This window comes from Lolium rigidum, chromosome 6 (assembly GCF_022539505.1).
Source record: "Lolium rigidum isolate FL_2022 chromosome 6, APGP_CSIRO_Lrig_0.1, whole genome shotgun sequence".
NCBI classification, from domain to species: domain Eukaryota; kingdom Viridiplantae; phylum Streptophyta; class Magnoliopsida; order Poales; family Poaceae; genus Lolium; species Lolium rigidum.
Genome location: NC_061513.1, coordinates 225,794,656 through 225,805,695, shown reverse-complemented (window position 1 = coordinate 225,805,695; position 11,040 = coordinate 225,794,656). Strand labels below are relative to the sequence as shown.

At 40.7% G+C, this 11,040-nt stretch overlaps 1 protein-coding gene across 1 annotated transcript; it reads left to right on the top strand.

Moving 5' to 3' along the window:
* Positions 1-701: 701 nt before the first annotated feature.
* On the top strand, positions 702-10,090 carry LOC124666554 (protein TPR1-like). The gene is made up of 25 exons (XM_047203896.1): positions 702-832; positions 1,738-1,917; positions 2,038-2,151; positions 2,887-3,045; positions 3,154-3,328; positions 3,411-3,531; positions 4,062-4,162; positions 4,245-4,380; positions 4,523-4,632; positions 4,755-4,824; positions 4,937-5,010; positions 5,139-5,234; positions 5,316-5,408; positions 5,618-5,745; positions 5,828-6,074; positions 6,149-6,316; positions 6,407-6,499; positions 6,615-6,770; positions 6,853-6,963; positions 7,053-7,232; positions 7,665-7,793; positions 7,883-7,978; positions 8,210-8,392; positions 8,489-8,664; positions 9,579-10,090. The coding sequence occupies exons 1-25, from the start codon at positions 753-755 to the stop codon at positions 9,793-9,795; spliced, it is 3,393 nt and encodes a 1,130-aa protein (XP_047059852.1). The 5' UTR covers positions 702-752; the 3' UTR covers positions 9,796-10,090.
* Positions 10,091-11,040: the final 950 nt, after the last annotated feature.

The following is an 11,040-nucleotide window of genomic DNA, read 5'->3' as shown; positions in this document are numbered from 1 at the left end:
AACAATTTGCAACAGCGACTCGATATTTCTTCTACTCCAAACTGCTTTCAATATGGACCGGTTGGTTAGGATAGTGGAGGATTAATGCACGTCACCGGGGTCCCCATCCATCGCTCGCACCCAGTCGGTGCTGCTACGCAGACGCAGGAGTACTGTACTTGTTCCACGCTAGAAGAGCGAACCGAGATCCGAGAAACCCAGAGAGAGAGATCCACCCGTTGCGCAATTATTAATTGACGTGTATCGTGTCGTCTCGTCCCGCAAAGAGAACCGAGTTGGTGTCGCGATCTTCTCCTGGTACCGTCTCGTCATCTCGTGCGCACGTCGCGCTCACGACCGGACGCCACCTCACGAATATGCACCCGATTTAATCCCGCGCCCTTCGATTCCGCCTCCCCCTGCCTATCACATACACGCGTTAGCTTATCTATAAGCTCGTGAGCGTATCAATAAGCTACGGCACGTATGGTAGATAAGGCAGTGGTGGTGGCGTGGGGTGAGAGAAAAGGGCGAGAGGTCTGCAACGCATCGAAGAAAGCGAGACTACTAAACTTTCTCTCTCCCTCGCCTCTCTTCCACATCTCTCTCTCTCTCTCTTCACGGGGCGGGCGGCGACGACGACGGCGAAACCCTAGATACAATTCGCCCCCCTCCGAATCCGCGCCCGACGAGATCCACCCCCGCCCCGAGGCCCGCGCGCCGGCCAGGCGGCAAAGCAGATCGAGTTCCCGGGTGCCGGCGGCGCGGGCGCCATGTCGTCCCTCAGCCGCGAGCTCGTCTTCCTCATCCTCCAGTTCCTCGACGAGGAGAAGTTCAAGGAGACCGTGCACAAGTCGGTACCCTCTCTCTCCTGCTGCCCCGTGGGCTATTTTTTTTTCTTTTTTTCCTTTTCACGGTTGGTTGGTGGCTGTTTGGTTGGGCTCACAAGGCCCCTAGGGATTTCCTTCGCTGCGTGGTGATTTTTTTTTTTGCGTTTTTCACGGAACAAATCTCTAGGTCTTTTCCTTCTTCCTCAACTTGTAGGAGTAGTTGCTTTGGGTTTTGAGTTCATCGGGAAAAAAATATTTACCTCAATTTTTTTGCTCTGTTTGATTTGTTCCGTACGTGCGGTAAATCCCTGCGAACTTTCGTGTATTTCCCCGGCGTGTCTGGTAAAAATACTTCTCTCTTTTTTTCTCTCTCCCTGATAATAATTATTGTTAATTTAATTTGGTCAAACTGGATTTTCTTAGTAGTCTCTGCTGCAATTTCCCTTTTATAGTTGGGTGGTTCAGGGGTAGATTTGAAATTTCGAGATCGCGTGACTCACTCAGTCGTGTCCTTTTCCGCTTGTTTTTTTCCTAGTGCTGCCCAAGTAATACAAAACTAGTTTTCTTCATGGAACTTGGACTGTTTCTTCTCTTATCGTCTGGGGGGCTACTTTATAGTAGTAATTGGTAAATGATCTACTAGATTAAGTGTCGTTAGTCCAGTGCATTGGTGTCCCCTCTGTGGCGTCTTGCGAGTTAATCATCACTAGTACATGGTAGCGTAGATGACAGGTACCAGCATCAGTATTGACCTCAAGAGTCGATGTCATTGAACAAATATTACGACCTCGGGAATTGCTCTGATAGTCTGTTCTAAGTTTTTAACCATTTTTGCCTGTTTGCGCTGTGACTTCCACTTATTATTATGTTCAGTCCAATGGAACATCGCATTCTTGAGAGTTCTGATCTGCCGTGCATCATGCTGTAGGCTTGAACAAGAGTCAGGGTTCTACTTCAACATCAAGTACTTCGAGGAGAAGGTCCTTGCTGGGGAGTGGGATGAGGTGGAGAGGTACCTCTCAGGTTTCACCAAGGTGGACGACAATCGGTATTCCATGAAGATCTTCTTCGAGATCAGGAAGCAGAAGTATCTCGAAGCGCTTGATAAGTAATATTCTCGTCCGTCTTATACATTTGCACCCCGTCCCGAAAAAGGATCCAGGGGTTTTTGGTTCCATGTTTTTGGAAATTGGGCGAAATTTATAATTTCTGTAACAATATCCAACAGGCATGATAGGGCAAAGGCGGTCGATATTCTTGTCAAGGATCTTAAAGTCTTCTCGACATTCAATGAGGAGTTGTTTAAAGAGATTACACAGCTTCTAACTCTTGAGAATTTTAGGTACAATCTTCCTGCCTCATGTTATTACTATTGTTTGTGTTCCCTTATTCTCTATGATGAAGCCATCATGAAAGCTTCTTGTAATAATTTTATAACAGATGTTTGTGTTATGTGGTTCCTCACCAGGAAACTTTAGTTTGTTCCTTTGTGTGAGCCATTGGCAGCAATGCAGTGCAGAACTGTAGATATTCTATTGCTTCAGACTTTTGAAACTCAAACATCTTTCTTAGAGCGTTTTGCTTATATATTGTTATTGAAGTTCTATGCTTGGTGCGGTTGTAGTTTGTCTGTAACCAGTAACCACATTATTCAATCTTTTGGTATGTATCCTGCATTGAAATTGAACCTGTTGCCTGTAGCTGAGTGAGCACACTGGCACGGTAACTGCATAAACTTGTTAGTGCTTTGATAATCCAGTTATTTACTAAACGGCGTGCTTGAAACAATATTAAGTGTTATATAAGTCATTTGATAGTTTATAAGTCATGCTGGTCTTTTCCTACAAAACATTTCCTGGTTAACACTATTAATAATGGATCACTAGTAGTACTTAGTTATTATCTGTAAATTTCTTGGTCGAGTGTGGTATTCCACAACTATTTTTTTAACAATATATGTGGGGTGTTCCATTTTTTTGTTGTTCTAATTTATTTTTATGTATATTATTAGTATATTGGCTTTACTTTTTTTTAATGAAGTAGCTCAAATTATTTACTGCTTGATGTTCCCCTGCAGGGAAAATGAACAATTATCCAAGTATGGGGATACCAAATCTGCTCGCAGTATCATGCTGATTGAGCTGAAAAAACTAATTGAAGCAAACCCCCTTTTCCGCGAGAAACTTGTCTTTCCAACTCTCAAGGCGTCACGATTGCGGACTTTAATTAACCAAAGGTCTGGAATTAATAATCTTATAGAGTTACATTATATGAGTTTCTGTTTAATCTTCCATTACTCACTCTGTGAATGTGCAAGTTGATGATTCCTTGAGAACATATGCAGCTTGAACTGGCAGCATCAACTTTGTAAGAACCCTCGGCCAAATCCAGATATCAAGACTTTATTCACTGATCATACTTGCTCTCCTCCAAATGGAGCACGTACATCACCTGTGTCTGTACCGTTGGCAGCTGTTCCAAAGGCTGGTGCCGCATACCCACCACTCGTGGGCCATCCTGTATGTTTCTACAAATAATTTCCTGCTCATGTTTGATTTATCATTGCTTTGTTACTTACATCCAGTATGTTCATCCACACAGCCATTTCAGCCTCCTCCTGCTGGTCCATCTTTAGCTGGTTGGATGACAAATGCTGCTGTTTCATCATCTATTCAGTCTGCTGGTGTCACCGCATCATCAATGCCTGTTCCACCAAATCAAGGTATAGCCTAGACTCTGGCACCTTTTCTGTTGACATGCATGGAGTGGCTAGTTTTACATATCTTTGCACCAAAAAAATTTCTACGAAGGAAGATTGGTTTGCGTATTGATACACTCCCTTTATAATATTTCTGTGACCCAAATTTGTCCACGTTTTGTTAAGTGGACCTTTCTCCACACTAGGGATGACATATTCGAGCATAATCTGTAACAGACTTGGCTTGCTGGTTATTTTAAATCTGATTTACATATTAGAGCTATATGTAAATAATTTCTGATGACTTGTATATTAAGGAGTATAATGTATTAACGTTATACAGTTACTTTATGAGATTAATAACTTATGACTTAGTTCTTTCAGGATGTAGAGCTTTAGCTCAGTTTAAAAAAATCGGAGCAAAAAGATGTAGAGCTTTAGCTCCCCGCCAATAGAAATGAATATTTACTTTTTATTGTTGCCGTTTTGTTTGTTGTGATGGGTTAATGTGTCTTGTGACCTTAGTTCTATACTTATATTACATTATTCCCCAGCTGTCTCCATGATGAAACGCCCAACTATAACAGACTATCAAAGTGCAGAATCCGAGCAGCTAATGAAGCGATTGAGGCCCAGTGGACATGGTATTGATGAGGTAATGTTGCAAATGCAGTTAAGATTTATGACCACGTTGCATTTTGTATGAGCTAAACAAATTATCTGTACTTCTTTTGCAGGCCACATATCCTGCGCCTATTCCTCAACCTTCGTGGTCATTGGATGATCTTCCCAAGACAGTGGCTTGTACATTATCACAGGGATCTAATGTAACTAGCATGGACTTCCATCCTTCTCGTCATACACTACTACTAGGTAGGATCAAGATTGCTAATTTAGTCTTTCTAAAAAAAAGATCTGATCACAACTAGCAAGTACAAAAGGTCTTTATATGATTTGGTCAATCTTTGAATTTCAACACATTATCGATTTTCTCGTCATGTTTGCTGCTCAACAGTTGGATCTGCTAATGGTGAAATTACGCTTTGGGAGATTGGTCTGCGTGAGAGGCTGGTCTCGAAGCCCTTCAAAATTTGGGACATGCAAGCGTGTTCACCACAGTTTCAGGTAACTGAGCACAAGTTGGATTCTGAATGTAATTTCCTCCTGTTGTGTTGTACCTTGTTTGCAAGCATCTATATGTTCTGATTTTATATATGTGCCTCAATTTTTACTTTTCATGAGAAAAGAGTGCCGTGGCTAAAGACTCTTCCATGTCCATTAACCGAGTTACATGGAGCCCTGATGGAGACTTGATGGGTTAGTGCCAATATTTCAGTCTTCAGTCAGTAACCCTGTATTGCACTTCTTTGTTTCTTAAGTTACTGTCCTCCATTGGTGCTTAAGTTTCCTTTTTTCATTTTGCTTTTAGGAGTTGCATTCACAAAACATTTGATCCATCTGCATGCATATCAGCAGCCAAATGAAACACGCCAAGTTCTAGAGGTTTGTAGAACTTCTAACTGCCTATCGAACTTAAATTTATAGATGTTATGTTTTTTTTTTTGCGGGTAACGATGTTATATTCCATTGTATTGAATCACTTTTGTTACTAAATCTTTTCTTCATGTCAGATTGAGGCTCATTCTGGAGGAGTTAATGACATAGCATTCTCCCGCCCAAACAAACAACTTTGTGTTGTTACTTGTGGAGATGACAAGCTGATAAAGGTATTTGATGTCTTGAATGGCTATCATCTATTTACTATTTCTCCGGCTTTGGTCTCCTGCAACTTCCCTTCCATTTTGTAGGTCTGGGATATGCATGGTCAGAAAATATTTTCGTTTGAAGGGCATGATGCACCTGTATATTCTATCTGCCCTCACCACAAAGAGACTATTCAGGTGAATGGAATATTTAGGCATTACCATCTTGGAATGCAATGATGATATCTGTTGGTTGCTGCTTATTCTAGTTTGAATTAGGGCTGTATATGAGCCATCATGGGTGGTTCCTGTTACTGTGAATTGAGAGAGATTAGTGCATAGGTTTTTCAAGACATAAGCGTCGATCAGGTGTACTGATACACACTTTCATTATGTGTCCTGTGCAGTTTATCTTTTCAACTTCCCTGGACGGGAAAATTAAGGCATGGCTTTATGATAATATGGGATCTAGGGTGGACTATGAAGCTCCAGGAAAATGGTGTACTACAATGCTTTATAGTGCCGATGGAACTAGGTAACATAGATGTGTTATTTTACTCACTAGAAGTGTATGAGTTGTTGCTGATGGATTATTTTACTTGTTCATCAATTCGCAGGTTGTTTTCATGCGGAACAAGCAAAGACGGAGACTCACATTTGGTTGAGTGGAACGAAAGTGAAGGATCTATCAAGAGGACATATTCTGGATTCCGTAAGAAGCCATCTGGTGTAGTGCAGGGTGTTGTGCAATTTGATACAGCTCAGAATCACATTTTAGCTGTTGGTGAAGATAACCAAATTAAATTTTGGGATGTTGATAACACCAACATGCTTACCTGCATTGAAGCTGACGGAGGCTTGCCAGTCAGTCTCTGTTCCCTACTAAATTTGCCAACCTTTTCTCCAATCAGTAATCTAACCTCTGTATATTCTAACAGGGCTTTCCGCGGTTGAGGTTCAATAAAGAAGGGAATCTGCTTGCTGTTACTACTGTAGACAATGGCTTTAAGATACTTGCAAATTCTGATGGGCTCAGATCTTTACGGGCTTTTGGAAACCGACCTTTCGAAGCATTTAGATCGCCATATGAAGCTTCTGCTATGAAGGTAAGTACATATCTTCCGGCATGCTATTGTCATATCAGGTTGTGGTTGTAGTTTCCAGAAAGTTCCTAACCTTGAATATCGAATTAATAGGTCTCAGGTGCTCCTGTTGTTGCGGGCATCTCCCCTAACATTGGCCGAATGGATCACTTAGACAACTCTCCTGCAAAGCCATCTCCTATGCTGGTATGTTTATCCAGAAGATAAATGACTTTGACAAGTTTCATATGTTTTAATGCCTCTATGCTGACCTTATCCGCAACAGTCTAAACATCATTTTACTTAATCATGAATTTGATAGAATGGCGGGGATCCGGCATCTAGAAGCATAGATATAAAGCCAAGAATTTCAGAAGAAAAGCCTGATAAAGCAAAACCTTGGGAGCTGATGGAAGTTCTAAATCCCCAGCAGTTCCGTGTTGCCACAATGCCAGAAACTCCAGACCAAGCCACCAAGGTTTGATCCTTCCTATTCTTGTTTGTGCATTCATACTTCTAATCATGGATTTTCTGATAAGGTTATCAACCTTTGTATGCAGGTTGTCAGACTTCTGTACACAAATTCTGGTGTCGGTTTGTTAGCACTAGGGTCTAATGCTATTCAAAGACTCTGGAAATGGAATCGCAATGAGCAGAATCCAAGTGGCAAGGTATATACATATTACTACTTTTCTATTGATTCCTTCTGTGTTTAGGTTAATTTAGGTTGGTGTATAAATTTTTGCTTTCATCTGAGCAGGCCACAGCCAGTGTTGTGCCACAACATTGGCAACCAAACAGTGGTCTTGTCATGGCAAATGATACCGGGGAAGCAAATCCTGAGGAGTCAGTCCCATGCATTGCACTCTCCAAGAATGATTCTTATGTGATGTCTGCATGTGGTGGAAAGGTCTCATTGTTTAACATGATGACATTTAAGGTAACTTTAATTATCTTATTTGGATGCATTTCCAGAGATCATCGTTAGGTCTTCAGTACCTCCCTCCGTCCATAAAAGATGTCGGAGATTTGTCTAAATTTGGATGTATCTATACATTAAAGAGTGCCTAGATACATCTCCGTCCATAAAAGATGTCGGAGATTTAGACAAATCTCCGTCCGTAAAAGATGTCGGAGATTTGTCTAAATTTGGATGTATCTATACATTAAAGAGTGCCTAGATACATCCAAATTTATACGAACTTGCGACATCCTTTTATGGACACAGGTAGTATTTTATTGATGGGTGGTCAACCAGGCCTACTATCTTGGGTGGCCCATGAAGCCTTTGTACTCTTCTGTTATACATATCCTTCTAATAAAGAGTAAGGTGCATTTTTTCACCAGAACGTTAACAGTGTCTCTCCTGCAGGTGATGACAACATTCATGCCACCTCCACCAGCATCCACCTTTTTAGCATTTCACCCTCAAGACAATAACATCATAGCAATCGGAATGGAAGATTCAACCATCCACATATACAATGTCAGGGTAGATGAGGTATTAAATTCTTGAAAATCTTCACAGATTGTCTCGGAGTTATTAATTAAATCATTGCTTTGCAGCCATATTGAGCTTTACCTTTTCAGGTCAAAACTAGACTCAAAGGACATCAAAAGAGGATAACCGGACTGGCCTTCTCCAACAGCCTGCATATACTTGTTTCTTCAGGAGCCGATGCACAGGTTACTACTGATAACACCTTGTTACCTCCTATTTGCATTTTCATCGGTCAGTTGTTTCCTGTTTTTGTTTTGTGGCCTCTTGATGACTGGCCATTTATGTTTGCCTTCGTTATATATTTGCTCTCTCTCTCTCTCTCTCTCTCTCTCTCTCTCTCTCTCTCTCTCTCTCTCTCTCTCTCTCTCTCCCAGTAAACACTTTGGTGATTAGCCGGCTTCCTTTCTCTTTTGCAGTTATGTGTGTGGGCCAACGATACTTGGGAAAAGAAAAAAACGGTCGCTATACAAATGCCAGCTGGGAAGACTCCGTCAGGAGACACAAGGGTCCAGTTTAATTCTGATCAAAGTCGCTTGTTAGTAGTCCATGAGACTCAGTTAGCTATATATGACGCATCCAAAATGGAGAGAATCTATCAGGTAGCATATCATATATTTGATGAAAACATTTTGTTATGGTCTGTTAAATCTCTTCTTTTTCAATATCTGATAGATCTCTTTCTCGACTTGTTTCAGTGGATACCGCAGGGAACTTTGTCAGCCCCGATATCACATGCATCGTACTCGTGCAATAGCCAACTGGTTTTTGCTGCTTTTACTGATGGTAATGTTGCCGTTTTTGACGCGGACAACTTGAGATTACGATGCCGAATTGCATCATCTGCATACATGTCTTCGACTGCCATAAACAGGTATCCCCCTTTTGTACATTGGTTGCACAATATTTGCCTGAAGATCATGTCTGAAGTTCTGCGTGCTGCTGCAGTTTTAATTGTCATATGCATGCTGATATTATAACCACCCGATAAGCAAATTCTCACTCATTCTGTAATTTTCATTTGAAAATTTTGGAATAATTATAATGGACAAACTAGTGAACAAATATATATTATTCCCTCCGTCCAAAAATAGGCGTCTCAACTTTTTCTAGATACGGATGTATCTCTAACTAAAATACATCTAGATACATTCGTATTTAGACAAAAGTGAGACACCTATTTTTAGACTGAGGGAGTAATAAAAAAGCATCAAAACTCCAGTCTTGCAAACATCGAAAGCATTAAGTTTTGAAAGAAACAAGAACAATGGGTGCTTTGAGCTTGTTAGGAAAAATGCAATTCTTTATTAGCACTTCTCTTTGTTCAAGTTTTGGTAGTATGGAAGAATATTTCATATGGGTGGACTGGCTTAAGGAGTACTCAACTTTGTACGACATAATCTCCCGATTTGAGGAGCATGATGTAACACATGAAAGGGTGTTTAATATGTGGGACAATGAAGTACAGGATATAGGTTATCACCAATGTCTTTATATTATCGTGCAAAATATATAGGATGGGTGCTGACTGTTGACACACATTAATCATTCCAAACAATCCATTGGATCTTCGCGATATTGATATTCCCTTTGTAAAAAACACAATCTGTTATCAAGTGTAAAGTACAACATATCTTCCGATACCAAGTGTAACGTATAATATACATACAACAAGTTTGACATTCTTACGTTTGAATTCTCATTCCATTAAAGTTTCAGATTATGGCAATACTTTACTGGTTTTACATGATTCCTATGATCTAACAACCCTATCTCTCCTGGCTCCAGCAATCCGGCCATTTATCCTTATGTTGTCGCCGCACATCCCCAAGAACCAAATCAATTCGCAGTTGGCCTGTCAGATGGATCTGTTAAAGTGATGGAGCCCTTGGAGTCCGAAGGGAAGTGGGGGACACCTGCTCCTGTGGAGAATGGGGTGGCCAATGGCAGGACGTCAGCGTCATCAGCTACCAGCAACCAGGCCACGGATCAAAACCAAAGATAGATGCATGTCGTCCTTTGTATAATCTTCAGATCTCTACATTGACTTGTTTGTATGTTTGTGTCAGCTAGGTCATGGTTGCAGTTCTTGGAAAGCAAACAGAAAAGAGTGTTAAGACCAGGGGTGTGTCTCTGTGCTGTAGCTTGTCAGTTAATTACCCTAGCTATGAGAGATGATCTTGTAATTGGGATAGTCTATAAGATGGGCGCCTTAGGTTTTCGGCAGTTTAACCGGGATAGTCGGATGCTGTTCTTGTCTTCTCCGTGCATGTAAATCGTTACATAGTCTTTCGAGCTTAGCATTGCCACATTTTGTTTCTGCCGACGTGGCTGTTTCTGCAAAAAGAATTTTTTTTTGGTAATGCAATAATGACTAGTGAAATCCAATACGTCAGGTTTGGAGGGAAAATCATATACGTTTAGTTGGTTTCTTTGGCTTGTGGTACTTCTTGTTTGACTATGTTTATTAGTTTCAGCTGATTACTGCATGCGATTCAGCAAAGCTCATACTGAATTACTGGCTAGTGTCAGAATAATTGTCAGTCTCAATGTGTCCGATGAGCTGTAATAAGGTGGCAGATTAATCTAGCTGGCTTGCTTGTGTTGGCAGACGAACATATAATCAAGTCGATGAAGTCATTTCCAGCTCCTGCGAAAAAAAAAAATGAATTGACAAACGAAGGGAGCAGAGATGATCACAGCTTAACTATAGGTAGTCGTATGATGTGGAATCGCTCCCATCTATTTTGTCCAAGTGCACGGACGGGGCCCCGAACAGATGGGGCAAACAAAAGACTTGTCCTCCTATCGTTGCCCTTTTCTACTGTACTTCGTTTTCTAATCTACAACATGGTATTCTGCCGTGACTATAATAATCCAAATATGAGTAACTCATGCATTGAACGCCAGTTAGGATGTGAAAGTTTCAGATTCAAACGTCTTGAAATTTAAACTCAAAATTTTGAGGCGTCCTAAATGGCGAAGATGAATATCACACCACATTGTAGTTGTCACACATAGTACAAATATAAGATAGTTAAAAAAAGTTATCTACTCCCCCCGTTTGAATAAATAAGAGTTAAGATATGTGTATTCTAATCTACACAAGAAGACAAAATTATAGATCTAGATATGTGAAAAGTGCATCTTTAAAATTTGTCACATTTTTTTGTGTGTGTATCCCATAATATAACGTATTACAGATTGAGATATTACATGCTTGAAATCTACATCATAACCTAAAACCTAT

Excerpts from the sequence above, each read along its gene's own strand:
- LOC124666554 (XM_047203896.1), top strand. The coding sequence starts at position 753 with ATGTCGTCCCTCAGCCGCGAGCTCGTCTTCCTCATCCTCCAGTTCCTC. Across the intron at positions 4,633-4,754 it reads CGTGTTCACCACAGTTTCAG|AGTGCCGTGGCTAAAGACTC; the intron begins GTAACTGAGCAC and ends TCATGAGAAAAG. Across the intron at positions 8,665-9,578 it reads TCTTCGACTGCCATAAACAG|CAATCCGGCCATTTATCCTT; the intron begins GTATCCCCCTTT and ends TCCTGGCTCCAG.